General features: G+C 45.2%; 2 protein-coding genes across 2 annotated transcripts in view; both read right to left on the bottom strand.

Moving 5' to 3' along the window:
* TAF2 (TATA-box binding protein associated factor 2) overlaps nt 1–681 on the bottom strand; it is a 72,003-nt gene extending 71,322 nt beyond the window's left edge. The window contains exon 1 of the mRNA XM_056854490.1: nt 568–681. Coding sequence (XP_056710468.1) covers nt 568–623 — 56 coding nt within the window. The 5' untranslated portion in view covers nt 624–681. The remainder of the gene's footprint in view (nt 1–567) is intronic.
* Nucleotides 682–4,790: 4,109 nt separating this feature from the next.
* On the bottom strand, nt 4,791–15,311 carry DSCC1 (DNA replication and sister chromatid cohesion 1). Its single transcript, XM_056854588.1, has 9 exons — nt 15,142–15,311; nt 13,781–13,946; nt 12,505–12,639; nt 11,762–11,852; nt 10,304–10,442; nt 8,579–8,631; nt 7,495–7,649; nt 6,162–6,310; nt 4,791–4,928 (listed from the first exon to the last, which is right to left on the bottom strand). Exons 1-9 carry the CDS (start codon nt 15,309–15,311, stop codon nt 4,820–4,822), a joined length of 1,167 nt encoding a protein of 388 aa, XP_056710566.1. The 3' UTR covers nt 4,791–4,819.
* Nucleotides 15,312–15,590: the final 279 nt, after the last annotated feature.

The raw sequence follows: 15,590 nt of genomic DNA, 5'->3' as shown, positions 1-15,590 counted from the left end.
TGTGGATTGTGGTGTAAGCTTCTTTCAGGCATCAAGCTAATGTTGACTTTCAGGATCAGGAAATTAAGTCAAGGCTAACCTGTCACATGAAGATGCCTTATACTGAATCAGCCCCTTGGTCCACCAAAGACAGTATTGTCTCCTCAAGAGTGGCAGCTGCTCTCCAGGGTTTCAGGCAGAAGGTCTTTCACATCACTTACTGCCAGATCTTTTTGACTGGAGATGCCAGTGATTGAACCTGGGACCTTCTGCATGCCAAGCAGATGCTCTACCACTGAGACATGGCCCTCCCCAAATTTGTGTACCCAAAGCAAAGATAGTTTCCCACTTCTTTATAACACCATGTTATCTGCCTTGAGTTGTAGTAAGAAAGGCAGACTATAAATAATGCAAACAAATATGGAACTTAAAATTTCTTGTCAAAATACGACTTTTGTCAGTTCTAGTTTTCTCACATTTCTGCTCACCAGCCTTTAGCAACCACAGGCTTTTAAATTCCCAGACCACCACATAATTTAAAATCATCAACCATGCTCATAAGACACAAAAATTATCATAGATACTTATAATTTATATGGTCGTGGGCTCTCAAACCCCTTGTCTCCTTTCTTCCTGTTCATCATGAACGGCACCACTGAACTTTGGTGAAACTCAAATACACATCACCACCATCTTCAACAGAAGTCTTTTCAAGGATCCTTTCAACATTCCCTTTCTTTGGGAACTCCTCGTTACAGATTGTTCATCGGGAAGTCTTAGAACAGCACAGACTTGGACATATCCAGCGAGGGACCATTATCCATAAAACCAAACAGTCTTCAGTGCATGAATGTGAGAGGTTTAGGGAACTTTCTAAAGGATCTCCTCTAAATCTTGAAAACACTGATCCATTAAACTAGGAGATTTATACAATTTGCCTAGTAGCAATAATACCATCTATTGAGGTAGTGAAGCAAGGGAGCATAGCGAGGAAGGGAATTTATATAAGCCAGCTTCTGGAACTCTCATCTAAACTAGAAATGATCACTTTTTGCACTTTCAAACCAACTACTGATATGCCTTTTTGTGTGTGTGGAAAAAACAGTCTCTCTCTAGGACAGATCTGGGGATATGTTTTTAGAACATGGGCAGGTTGTTGTTGGTGCTCCTATCTGAAAAAAAGAACACTAAAAGTGACCTGATTTGAGGGACAGCATCTACCTGCTGTCCAAGTTTCTGGGAAGGCCCAAGGGTATCCAAGTGCCTTCTTACTAAAGCCTCCAAAACAAGGGAAGTTTTTTTTTTTTATTGGTGCAAAACCAATAACTTAGCTGCGCTCCGGGGCGACGTAGTTTGGAAGGGACCATCTGGCTCAGAGACGGGATGCCGGATCCCAGGCCAATCTAACCCTTTAAGGTATGGCTATGGGCGCTGCTCAGAACACGTGTACTTTGATGGGGGTCGATCATAGGCCGTGTTGCGGCGCTGCTAGCCGAGCGGCATCTCCGGGGGGGGGGGGAAGGCGGAGGAGGACGGTGGTTCCGCGGCGAGGTCAGCCCCTCCACTCGGTGCGGGGAGCGGCGGCGTGCTCTTGAGGGCTGGAGCCTTGAGCAGGGGCGCGACAGGGGCCCTCCTCGGAGGAGCGGCGCTTTCTGGAAGCCGTTAACGCGGGTGGTTCATGAGGCGAGGGCGGCTCGTCCGGCGAGACGGCGCTTCTTCGCAGCTGCGGCCCGGGAACCCCCCTCCGAAGACGGCGCTGGGGCGGAAAGCCTCCGGGCCTCACGGCGACGGCGGCGGCGACACGGAAGCCGCTCGCGTCCCTCTTCCTCCGGCTCAGGGAACCCGGGCAGCCCGTCACGCGGCCCCTTTCCCCGCGCACCCAATCAGCGCAGCGCCTTCCGCCGGCGCCATTTTATTGGTCACCTTTGACCTCCCGCCGTCAGTTCAAAGGTCAGCGTGGGCGACGTCGGTGGCCTGCGGGCTTTTTGTTTTTATATTTTAGACCGCAGTTGTGGAACGAGTTTTTTTTTAGGGAGGAGGGAGGAAAAACCGTTAAAAAGAAGATTGAGGAGCATGCGCAGAAGGGAGAACGGAAGCGTTAGGTCGCTCCGGATTAGGGGAAAGAAAAACCGTTAAAAAGACTGAGGAGCATGCGCAGAAGGGAGAACGGAAGCGTTAGGTCGCTCCGGATTAGGGGAAAGAAAAACAGTAAAAAAAAAAGACTGAGGAGCATGCGCAGAAGGGAGAACGGAAGCATTAGGTCGCTCCGGATTAGGGGAAAGAAAAACAGTTTAAAAAAAAAGACTGAGGAGCATGCGCAGAAGGGAGAACGGAAGCGTTAGGTCGCTCCGGATTAGGGGAAAGAAAAACAGTTTAAAAAAAAAGACTGAGGAGCATGCGCAGAAGGGAGAACGGAAGCGTTAGGTCGCTCCGGATTAGGGGAAAGAAAAACCGTTAAAAAAAAAAAGACTGAGGAGCATGCGCAGAAGGGAGAACGGAAGCGTTAGATCGCTCCGGAATGCGCGCGTGGCGCACGTTGCCGCTTTCTCGAAATTCAAAAATAACACCCTTCCCCCCCCCCAGAGTTTTGAGAATTCATATGGGGAAAATGTGCATCTAGAGCACTGGTTCCCAACCGGGGGTCTGCGAGAACTAAATTAAGGTCCGCGAAACAAAGTTATAAACCCATAATAAATTAATATTTTCAATTAAAAGTTCTCTATGATAAAAAAATATATTCAAATATTATTCTAAGTTTAATGTTTAACTAACAGTTACGATTAAAGTTTATTTTCAAATTCTCAGAATTTTTATTTTGAACCTTGGGCTCCTGCACCGAACAAAAAAGTCCTAGTGGTCCCTGGTCAAAAAAAGGTTGGGAACCACTAGAGAAAGGCAAAACCTCCATTTTTGCATGGGAGGTTTTGTGTATGTATATAGTTGGGGAGTCATCAAGGGGGACTCAGATGCTTGAGTTCTGCACGAAGGATCCTAAACCATGCTCACCCTATTGGTCAAACGGATCCTATTGGCCCTAAGCCAGCATTTCCCATTGGTCACCGAGAGGGTATTCCCCCCTATCATGGATCGGGGGGAGTGGCCGCAGGCGGCCGGGGGGGCATATAAGCAGGGCACGTTCAGTCCTGAAATCAAATAAAGCTGTGCTGTTGAACTCCATCTCTGATCTCGTGAATCCTTCCCACGTGGACTTAACACGCATTTTCCCCATATGAATTCTCAAAACTCTGCGGTGGGGGGGGGGAGGGTGTTATTTTTGCGTTTTGAGAATCCGGATGGGGGGAAATGCGCATCTCGAGAGTGGCAAATCCTCCCGTGCGTAAATATGAGATACAAATAGCTCGGTTTCTGGGTCGAAGTGGGTGAAATGTCTGACGCGGAGGTGCGGTGAAGCCGGGGATGGATTCAAGCTCGGATGTGGTGCCTCCAAGCACACTGGGAAAATTCTGCATTAAAAGTGCGTTGTTCCAGTGGTAGCAATTCACTACATTGCCTGGGTTAGAATCTAATTTAGTGAATCCTCAGTGAACATGGAAGGGGGGGAGAATGTGAACAGTGGTGCCCAAAAGCCCACAAAACACAAACAAGTCTGTGACGTTACTATTCAAATAGCAAAAAGATATGTTCAGATGCCACCTATCACAACTGCTGTGGGTAGTTAACTATGCTTCCTTTGTATATTTTCCACCTTTGCCTCCAAACAGCACAAATTCTACCTCTTGCCTTCCATGGGCTTTTAACCCGGACATTGTTTGCATATTCCTGCGCTGTATCCCAGCTATTTGTCGCTGAAGGATTTATTTCATACAGCTGATGAAGCGGGCTCTAACTTCTAAAAGCCTCTGCCACAAGCAAACTCTTAAGTGGGCACGGGTCTTAATTGTTGTTTCAGAAGGCTGAAAGAATGGGGACAGCCCAGCAGAACAAAAGGGAAAGCGCCCTGGTTTTCAGAGCAAATTGATTAATATTTTAGTTTTAAAAACAAGTCTGATGCTGTAATCCTGTCATTCCCCCTTTTTGAGTTATATCAATGGGATAAGTTTAAATGAATATACAAAGTTGCCTTATATTGAATTACACCCATTGTTGTGTCAAGGTCAGCATTGTCTACTCAGACAGGCAGTGGCTCTACGGGGTATTAGGTAGAGGTGTTTCACATCACCTACTACCCGATCCTTTTAACTGGAGATGCTGGGGATTCAACCAGCTGCAAGTAGAACAGATAGAGCATCCCCCTCCTCCCTTTTTAGACCCCAGATAAATTATTCTGGGAGTAATGGGACCTGTGTGGATGAAGGGGTTGATAGATGTGGGAATAATGGATCCATTCCACCTTCTGCTGGGTTGGATACCAGCCATGTTAACTTATAATACTCTACCAAAAAACGTGGCCCAATATTTTCTGGAATGGGAAAGAAAAGAAGGCCCCTAAACCCTAGTGCTTTCCCTCCTGCCCCGTTAGCAGCTAACTACCATCTTATTACCGAACCACCTTATGCCAAGATCAGCAGAGAATCCAAGGAAGACTTATTTTTATTTCTAAAATCCTAAAACAATGTCTTGTGAACAAATACGTTTTGGATCATTATGGATACATTTCCTAATGGTCTGAAGAAAGTATTCCCCTATAATAATCTGAACTTTCCCAGGAGGACACAATTGTCTGTGCAAAATTTTATTCAAGAACCCCAGTGCTTTTAAATGTTGTTACACACTTAATAGAAGACTTTGGCCAGGTGATAAAAACCTAACCTCCACCCCAAATATGAGGCACCAACTGATAGTTTAGAAGTATCTTTCAGCCCTTAATCGCTGTTGCTTCTCATGAAATGGGCCTTCTAGAATTATACACTTTAACTCCGTTCTGTGTTGAAGAGCGAGCATATTTGGTCAGCAACGCACCTATCGTTTGCTTCTCTGAACACAAGTCCCTGAAAGATAGAACAGAAAGACTCTTTAGGCAGCTTTAAAAAGCCAAGTCAGATAGGACACAATGTTTTCAATTATTTGAGAATACTTCTGAAGCTTATATAAAATTAAGGATTCATCAATAAATTATTACAGAACACTGTCAAGCACCTCACACTCCAGGCTGAAAAAGGTTAAGAAATGGAGCAAAAGTTGTGGCAAATGATGCGACAGGAAGTGATACAACAATAAAAGAGGACAACACCATAAAGAGATCTGAAAAGCAAGGAGAAAATTTGCAACTTGTGCTGTGAAGTGAATGGTGTCCCAAGTCAATAAAAGGAAATAAATTGTAATCAAGACCACTAGCAAGAATTTCTGGTCAGCCTGCACTGACCAAGGCTGACCAGGAAAGAGATCTTGCGTGTTCTGGCAGCTATCTCAATGAAAATTTCAACTTGGTGTGAAATAGTGAAAAGCAAAAATTCTGTACTAGAGATTATTAGGAAAAGGATTGAAAACAAACTGCCAGCATTGTAATGCCTTTGTGTAGATCGATGGTACAACTCTATTTGAAATACTGTGTCATTTCTGGGAAGCCCACCCAAAAAGTGCAGAGAGCAGGGAAGGGTACAGAAAAGGGCGATCAAAATGATCTAGGGATTGAAGCAATTTCTCTGCAACACTGAAGGGGTTTGGGGCTTTTTCGGTTAGAGTAAAATACAAGTATGGGGGGAAGTTATAAAAGTTTATACACTTATGAACACGGTAGTGAAAGTAGATAAAGAAAACTTTCTGTCTCTTTCCCCAGCTACTAAGACCTAGGAGCATCCTATTAAACTGATGAGATACCTAGAAAAAGTGTAGGAGCCACTGGTGAAATGCAAGCTGCTTACAGAATAGTTAGCAACATGGTTGGCAGAGGAAGTCTGGGAAGTGGCAATAGATCAAACCCAGAATTGCTGAAGATTACAATATTCATCCTTAAACCTTGCCAAGACCGCTGGAATCATGGCTGGGATAGGGTGGGATATAAATCTAAATAAATAATAACAAAAATAATAATCAAGTAATATCAGTGTGTAAGTGACACTTGAAGCTATCAGAATTCAGTGAGTTCACCCCAAGGAAACCATATATGGAGAGTTAAAAAGAGACAGAAGAAGAGTTGTGGGAGGCTAAAGAAACTGTAGTCACAGATTCAAAATGTAAAGTGAGCTATAAGGAAGAGCTTAACCTGCCTGTAAACTACTTACTGTATATATGGAGCTATATCAGCTTCGGTCCACTTCTCCCGAATAGTGAATAAGCTGTTAAATCTTTCCTGGCTATCCTCTGACAAGTCTTCAACATTTAACAAGAAGATGGTCTCCGGTCTGGAGGATCGATCCACAAGAGCCAAACCCTGGAAGAAACAACACGTTGAAGAGGTAAGTAATTATAAAGCTACATTAATCCATCTTGCATCATGCAAGTTATTTATTCTCCTTCCAGCAAGGATGGCACAATGGCCAGGATGTTGCTCTAAGATTTAGGGGGGTCATGTTCAAATCCCCGCTCAGCCATGAAGGTTACAATGTAATCTTGGACCAGGCACTCTCCATCTCAGCCTAACCCAACAGAATAATATGGAAGAAGAGAATAAAATTGAAGTAGAGGAAAATATGCCCTGACCTGGATGGCTCAGGCTAGCCCACTCTCGGCGGATCTGGCAAGCTTTGTAGGGTCAGCTTTGGTTAGTATTTGGATGGGAGACCACCAAGGAAGTTCAGGGTTGATATGCAGAGTCAGGCAATGGCAGACCACCACTGTTAGTCTCTTGCCTTGAAAACCCTACTGGGTTGCCTTATGTCGGTTGTGACTTGACAACACTTTGCCTTGAAAATCCTATGGCCAGGGTATCAAACATAAGGCCTGAGGGCCAGATGTGGCCCCTTGAGAGATCTTATGTGGCCCGCAAGCCAGACAAGGCAGCCACCCACCCACCCACACACTCTAAATCTGGGCTGGTGAGGCATGGCCCAGCCCAACCAAGTTGCTTTTATGTCATATCCGGCCCTTATAACAATTAAGTTCAACACCACTGCCCTACGGGGTCATATAAGTCATCTGCAACTTGATGGCGCTTTACACCGCCACCAGAGGAAAACAATGTGCACCACTCTGAACTCCTTGATGGGGGAAAAAATGTGATCAATAGATTACAGAGGTCCAAGTACATTAAAGTGTTCTTTGAGAGTATGGGGGGCGGGGAATGTACATACGAAAGTGCAGTTTTTCAGTGCGTAAGAATTGTGTTGTTAGATCACAGCAAGATGTAATACACCCATTTGCAACCGCCACTTACAAATATTTATGGACAGGATGTGATTCTTTTCAGTCTTGGTGTCATAATTAGAGATATACACCCTCCCTATAAAGATGTAAATGGAGGCTCATGCATTCAGACACTGAATGACAGATGACAACCCCTTCAAATAATCTCAAATAATCTCTTGATACCCCTTCAAATAATCTCTCTATACCACCTTAAGGTATCAGAATAGCCAACAGCAGCAAACATATTAGTGTTCATTGGTTCTGCATTACCTTTAATTGGTCTAGCCTAGTCGTCATTCCGTCGGGGACACTTTGCTGCCATACTTCTTGGAACTCCGAGAGGCTGAACTTGACTGCATTTTGCAAGAGCATTTGCGCTGTGGCCCTGCAAAGCTTCTCTTCATCCATTTCAAAGAAAGTCTCACCTGGTATGGAGTAATTAAAAACACAAATCTTGGAACCTCGATTCAGTACATATGAATCCTTTCTTTTTTCTTTTAAAAAGGAGCGGGGTGGAAACCCCATCTCTCTGAAATAATGACGTTTGGGCCAAGTTAGATAAGTCAGCCTGGCTCATATGAAACATTAGATGATGCAGACTGTGAGCCACCAAGTCCATGCCTCCAATAGCCCCCATTAGGCTGCAGGAAAACACAGGATGTGGTTGCCTCCTGGTAATATACAATGGTGTACTACTTGTTTGTGGAGAGTTTTTGTACGTGTGTGCACATATGCCAAATTTGGGCATGCTCGCCTGTTAAGGAAAAAAAAAAGACTGGGATTCATAGGAAAGTTGTAAAGGGAGTAGCGACAAGGTACACAGGAAACAGAGTAGTTGTGTTTCTCTCTACCACCTCTCGCCGTCAAGTGTATGAACAAAGAATACACACATATGCACAAGCATACACCTGTTCAATTTTTACAGCAAAAAAGGTGCACAGCTAAGGGATATGCCAAACTAGCCTGCCCCTTATCTTTTTTCTGTCAGTCTCTTCCCCCCCAACCCACAAAAAAAATTCAGGCATTTTTTGTCTTCAGCTACGCTAGGCTGAGAGGAAAAGCACTTGAGGGCAGACTCAGGATGATGATATAGTGAGCCAAGTAGTATTTATGTCAGTAAACGTTACAGGCACAGACTTCAGATCTGCATAATGGTAGTTCTGGAACGTGAATATGAAATCTAACTGGGAGTCCAGAACTGTCTGCGGCAACCATCTCCAGTTTAGCTTGATGATGCACCATCCCGATATTTGTTGGGGACCAGAGTTTCGTCTGCCATTTTGCATGCATGCCTTATCGTACAGCACTTCGTTATTTTAACAACTTCAAACATGCATTCACAAGGGTAACTTACCCTCATCAATGGTTTGTCTTCCGTAACTCCTGAGAATGTGTTCTATCATTTCCCTGGAACAAATATAATTTGTCAACTTTCAGCATGCCTTGACAAATAATAATCCTCGTCATGCTACAGAAATTGATTGCCTTAGTCAGTCTTTGTATCTCTTTGACTAGACTCCTACCCTTAACATTTTGACAACAAATATATTTAAATGTATGCAAAACCACCAGTTTTGAGACTGATGTGCTATGCTGTTTAGGAAAATAGTGAGGATTGCTCAGGTCGATTGTCAGCTGCACACCTCTACATTTAGCTACAGAAAAACTGACTTGTTTTCCCCAGGCCAGTAGAGCCTTTCACCAATGGTGCCTCTATTCCATAGATGCATTAGGCAGTACTATGAGAAAGGGGGAAACCTGCTATGCTAGTACGCAAAGATCTTAACTGTGAAGTTCTGAAAGCATATAATCGAGAGCAGGCTTTTTTGGCCCAAGTCCCCCAAACTGTGAAGATATTGGTGTCCTGGCAAACATGGGGGACAGGGAGAATGAAGGTTGTACTTGCCTAACCAAACAAGCTGAACTCCAGCAGCACTATTTTATTTCTTTATTTAAAAACAAAATAAAACATTTATTAGTCGCCTTTCTTCCTCATGGAGCTCACAGAATACATAAAACACATAAAACCAAGATTTTAAATCACTATTTAATCAAATAAAAACAACTTAAAGCTGCCTCCTAAAAATGGAAAGTGAGGGGGGTCAGGTGCACCTCCCTGAGAAGGTTGTTCCATAATCATGGGGCTGCCACTGAAAAGGCCCTCTCTCGTGTACCCACCAAATGAACTTATTTGATTGATGGGTCAGGCAGGTGTCTCCCTAAGAATTACCAGGGAGAAACATAAAGACGGCCCTTCTGATACCCCATCCCAAGCCATGTAAGGTTTTAAAGGTCCAAACCAACACCCTGAATTGGGCTTAGAAGCAGATAAGTAGCCACTGTAATTGCTGTAGTAGTGGGGTCATACGTTCCCGATAGCTGTCCCCGACCATACGTCTAGGCACAGCATTCTATACTAGCTGCAGATTCTGAACACTTTTCAAGGGTAGCCCCAAGCGGAGTGCATTGCAGTAGTCTAGATGTAACTAAGGCATGGATCGCTGTGGTTAGATCTGACTGAACCAGGAACACTACCAGTGTTTAGCTCAGGTCCTAGGGTGGAGAACAAACTCTGGAACATCAGGAAAAGCGATCTGGTATACCACTCTTCGGCCCGCATGCTGGGGGTTCCTACTTCTGATCTTGACCATCGGTGCTACATCCAACAGAACTGCGGCTGCAATCGTAAACACACTTACTAGGGAGTATCCCACTGAACCCAGTGAGATTACCTCTCCGTAGAAAGGCTTAGTGTGTGTGTGTAAAGTACCGTCAAGTCGCAGCCGACTTATGGCGACCCTTTTTTTTGGGGGGGGGGTTCATGGCAAGAGACTAACAGAGGTGGTTTGCCAGTGCCTTCCTCTGCACAGCGACCCTGGACTTCTTCGGTGGATTCCCATCCAAATACTAACCAGGGCTGACCCTGCTTAGCTTCTGAGATCTGATGAGATCAGGCTAGCCTGGGCCATCCAGGTCAGGCTTAGTACTGCACTGTAAAGCACTTTCACAACTCGGAATGACTTTGTGGGGCAAGCCCTAAGATTCTGAGAATCCCAACAGTTGTTAACAAAGAACTTACTTAGGCTCCAGGGGTCCAAGTTCTTGAAGACAGACACTTAAAGGGACCTTGCTGAATGGCCATGACTCCGAATAGATCAGCTGGGTCACATGATTCAACAGTTTCATCTCATAATCGAAATCTAGAATCCTCCAATATCCTGCCAGGCAGAGATCAAAACTTTAAACCATAACAGGTGAAAACAAAAGCTGGCACTGCAAGGTTGCTCCATTCAGATATTTTGAAAACACCCTTTTATGCTTTTGAAGAAGAGGTATACATCACCTTGAATTCTTACACGTTCTGATAGTGATGGGGGGGGAGGTTTGTGTCTTTTGAAGATAAAAGAAGAAGAGTTGGTTTTTACAGCCTACTTTTCTCTACCTTTCAAGGTGCCCCAAAGCAACTTACAATCTCTTTCCCTTCCCCTCCCAACAGGCACCTTGTGAGGTAGGTGAGGCTTAGAGAGTCCAGAGAGAACTGTGACTGGCCCAAGGTCACCCAGCAGGCTTCATGTGGAGGAGTAGGGAAACAAACCTGGTTCAGAGTCTGCCACTCATTTGGAGGAGTGGGGAATCCAACCCGGTTTTCCAGATTAGAGTCTGCTGCTCTTATCCACTACACCATGCTGGCACAAAGAATCCAAAACTGCCTATTAGATTTGGCCCACCAGCCTCTGATACTAGCACAGCCCTGCCGTACCCTGAGGTTAGTTTCTTGGTCATGTTACTGTAGAACCCAGCTGTAGTCACAGTTCTCTCTGAACTCTCAACCCCACCTACCTCACAAGGTGCCTGTCATGGAGAAAGGAAAAATGAGGAAGAATCAAACCAGCTTACAATCACCTTCCCCTCCCCACAACAGACACCCTGTGAGGTAGGTGGGGCTGAGAGAGCTCTAAGAGAGCTGTGAATAGCCCAAGGTCACCCAGCTGGCTTTATGTGGAGGGGAGGGAAAACAAATCCAGTTCACCAGATTAGCCTCTGCCTCTCATATGGAGAAGTGGGGAATGAACCCTGGTTCTCCAGATCAGAGTCCACTACTCCAAACCACAGCTCTTAACCACTACACCACACTAAAAGGAAGATGATTGTAAGCCAGTCTGAGACTCCTTAAGGTAGAGAAAAGAGGTGTACTAACCAACTTCTTCTTCTCAATTGTTCAGTTTTTTCCCTGGTTCTGAACCCATCTTCTCCCTCCCCATTGCTCATCTCTTCTTTTTTGGGTTGTGCATGTTTTTTATATGCATACATTCAGATGCCATGTGCGATGGGGGGATTAACCCACTAAAATTTGAGGAGCAGTTTTTTATATTCTTTTTGCAGATGTGGGGATTACCCAAGATATGCAGAACAATATATACTAGCCCTGGGAGACCCCCCCTCTTCCATATTTTTTGATCCACGTGGGAAGGCTATTCACCAATTCCTATCTATATATGTGCTGAACAGCAACAGGTCCTTCTGTACAAATCCTTACCTTCAACTTGACAAGCCTTTAGAACCCCCAGCTGATGCATTATTTCTTCTTCACTTGCTTGGATCTGATCTAGCAAATCGTCTGTTGTGTACTACAGAAATTAAGCAAAAAAAGTAACGTTAATTTGCTTGCGAGGTTTTATAACGTAGTTCTGTAAAGCGCCATGCGCACACATGGGGCTACACACCGACAAACACATAAAAATTTATGTGAAAGATTTATATCCCACCTTTCCGCTGCTGAGGGTTTCAAGGCAGCTTGCAAATATAATTTTAAGCAGCACAGAACACTGCTTAACAGCGTTAAGGATTGCATTAACAGTGCAATCCTAAAGAGTTACTCCAGTCTAAGCCCATTCATTTAAGCGGGTTTACACTGGAGTAAGACTGCATAGGATTGCACAGTAAATAAGCAACTTAAAATAAACCAACGTGTGTTTGTGTATCCATGATATATACAGTCAGTTTCCAACATTGTGCCTCAGTCTTCCAACTTTCTCTCATATTCCATAGTACAGTGCCCCAAAACAAAACTCTGGAGGGGACTTACAAATACAAGCAACTATATTCTCAGTGGCTTGAGTCACAGGGGTAAAGAGGTTTAACCCTCCCCCCAGTGGTATCCTCTCAAGTCCAAGCCGGTTGCAGTTGACTCTTCTGCAGGAAGTCCTTCTAAATTATATTTTTTAAGAGGCTCCTTCATTGCCTAAGCTGAAGAGAGTTTCTCCACCTTCCCATTTTTACCTTTGGGTTAGTCAGCATTTTCTCTTTCTCCCCATCTGGCCCTTCAAAAGGATTTTCCATTAAGAGTTTCTTGAGTTTCTTTAGCTTGGGTCGACATCTTCTTACTTCCCAGTAATTGTTGGAGAAGCCTGCGATCTACAATAAGAACCTGAATTGGGATCTGCCAAAATGACAACTGCAATATGGCTATTACACCACGAGAGGCTGAAGGTTGAAAAGAATTTTTGGTACAATTGGGAGTGTTTTTTCTCCTCAAGTTATGCAAGGTTTAGAAGCTGCAGCTGCTTGCTTTCACTATAACATCAAGACGGTGTAAATGATAGCTTCTTCTCTCACTTTTCATGAGAATGCTATACAATTATCTCCCATATTTGTAATATCTAAAGAATTGTGGTATTTGAAGCTACTGGATAGCCCAGAGAATTTGTTATTTTAAACATATTTTTAGATGCTGAGTACATATTTCTTATTTTTCTACTGTTAATTTTGGATTAATTGACAATATATGTTGTATTCCTTTGCTCAGCATTGAAGCTTACTGGGTGAACTGGATAAGAGCCTTTCCCACTGAGGTTTTACTTGCAATAATGGGTTTAAGTCATGGGCAGAAAGGTACAGGCTGGATATTAGGGATTTTTTTTAATATAGAAGAAGAAAAGTTGGTTTTTATATGCTGACTTTCTCTACCACTTAAGGAAGACTCAAACCGGCTTACAATCACCTTCCCTTCTTCCCCTCCCCACAACAGACACCCTGTGAGGTAGGTGAGGCTGAGAGAGTGTGACTAGCCCAAGGTCACCCAGCTGGCTTCATATATAGGAGTGGGGAAACCAAGCCGGTTCACCAGATTAGCGTCTGTCGCTCGAGTGGAGGAAAGGGGAATCAAACCCGGCTCTCCAGATCAGAGTCCACCGCTCCAAACCACCGCTCTTAACTACTACACCACGCTGGTAGTTCAACAGTGGAATCGGCTACTTAGGGAGGTGGGGAGCTCCCCCTCACTGGCAGACTTCAAGCAGTGGCTGGACAAACACTTGTCAGGGATGCTCTAGGCTGATCCTACATTAAGCAGGGGGTTGGACTAGATGGCCCCTTGCAGTTCTATTGTGTGATTCAGGTAATTGAACTCACAGGACTGGTGTAAGGACAAAATGCATTTACCCCACGTACACTACCTTGTGCTGCTTGGAAGACAAGAAGGATGCAGGCGTGACCGATAAATAAAATAACCAGTTTAATATAATTTCCCAAGAAAATTAGCCACTGGAGAAAATACCTGAGTGTGAACGACAGATGGAGGCTTGTCCGCACAGAGCTGCTCGGGAGTTTCACAGGTAGGTATGAAAAGCAGCATATTAGAGGTATCTGCTATTTTCATGTCATACGTCTTATCTTTGCTGCATAGCACAGCATGTTCCTCTTTATCTCCGCGGATCACGAGGCTGGAAACAATACGTTTTTCATAGTTATACCAGGATTTGAATACCGAAATACTAAGAAGTAGTGTTTACTGCAGTGCAAATGCTACTGCATGTTACATGTACATATAAACTACGACTTAAGAAAAGCCCTGCCAGATTGGACTGTTGCGGGAAAACGGAGGTTCGCAGAGGAAAGAGACCCAAGACCGTTATTCGAGAAAACAGTTTTATTACAGCTGACGCCCAGCCTGCAGTTGACTAGCAAAAAGACTGAGCCCCGATTGTACTGGGGAATGAACTTTTATCACAATTCCAGGCTAAGACATAACACGTCACCATTCAGTGCTTATCAGATAGTCAGGAGCACAAATACACAGCGGTTCTATCATCTACCATGACTTTTCCCCCACTGACTCAACACACAGAGCTGTCTTGTACTGCAGCAAACTTCTTCCCTTGCTGTCTTACTGCATTCACACAGAAAGGAGAAAAGGTTATCAAGAACTATTAAATCAAAACACTTAAGTGGATCCTCCACATTCAGAGGAAGTCTACCTTGCTGTCTAGGGACTAGTGATCCATCTAGCCCAGCATCCTATCTCAACCAGTTCCAGTTCCTCTGGAGGTCCAGCAATAGGGCATAGAGGCCAAGGCCTTCTCCGATGTTGCCTCCTGGCACTGGGATTCAGAGGGTTACTGCGACTGAACATGGAAGTTATCTTTAGTCTACATAATTCACAGTGGGTCGCCGTGTTAGTCTGTGTGCAGTAGTAGAAAAGAGCAAGAGTCTAGTAGCACCTTAAAGACTAACAAAAATATTTTCTGGCAGGGTATCAGCTTTCGTGAGCCACAGCTCACTTCGAAGAACTCTAGCTCATACCCTGCCAGAAAATATTTTTGTTAGTCTTTAAGGTGCAACTGGACTCTTGCTCTTTTCTACTACTTTAGTCTACATAGTTAGTAGCCACTGATAGCAGACCGATTTCCCAACCCGGAGCTGGCAACCCTATTGTTTCCAATACGACTGCATTTAATAAAAGCACTGAAAATGATTGCACGAAACGCATTAAGCCACCCCTGGGGGGAAAAAAACCCCAAGAGCTGAGCCTGCCATTGACAATCCCAGCCGCCAGGGGCGCTATGGAGCCGTCCGCCCACCGCAAACGCGCTCCACCCCGCCCGGCCGCCAGAGGGCGCTGCCGCCTCTCGCACGCACCTCCGCCCGGCCTCCAACTCGGCGCAGAGCTCCGGCTCCAGCTGCAGGAGGCAGCAGTCGGCCGCGTCCTCCTGGGCGGCGAAGCTGAGGCACAACGCGGCCGGCAGCAGCTCCGCCGGGTCCAGCTTCGCGACTTGCAGCGTGGCGTCCACCTCCTCCCGACTCCGCATCGTGGGCGGCTTCGTCTTCCCGGAGGCGAAGAGGCGAGGGGAGGGGGGGTTATCGTTGCCACTAGCAACCGAGGCGCGACCCGCTTCCAAAAGCGCGCCAATCTGCCCCACGTGACGCGCAGTGGGCGTGGCTCGGGCTCCTCGTAGGGCGGCGGAGAGGAGGGACCCAAATAGGCTGCGCGCGTCAGACGTGAAGCTGCTGCTGTAAAGATTAACTGTGTGGCTGGCGTGCTGGCTGGTTCGGGAAAATGGATGCAGGGGGCGGGAATTTGGATTTGA

Source organism: Euleptes europaea, chromosome 8 (genome assembly GCF_029931775.1).
Source record: "Euleptes europaea isolate rEulEur1 chromosome 8, rEulEur1.hap1, whole genome shotgun sequence".
Classification (NCBI taxonomy): Eukaryota; Metazoa; Chordata; class Lepidosauria; order Squamata; family Sphaerodactylidae; genus Euleptes; species Euleptes europaea.
The sequence above is the reverse complement of the archived record's forward strand: the minus strand, read 5'-3'. Positions and strand labels throughout refer to the sequence as shown.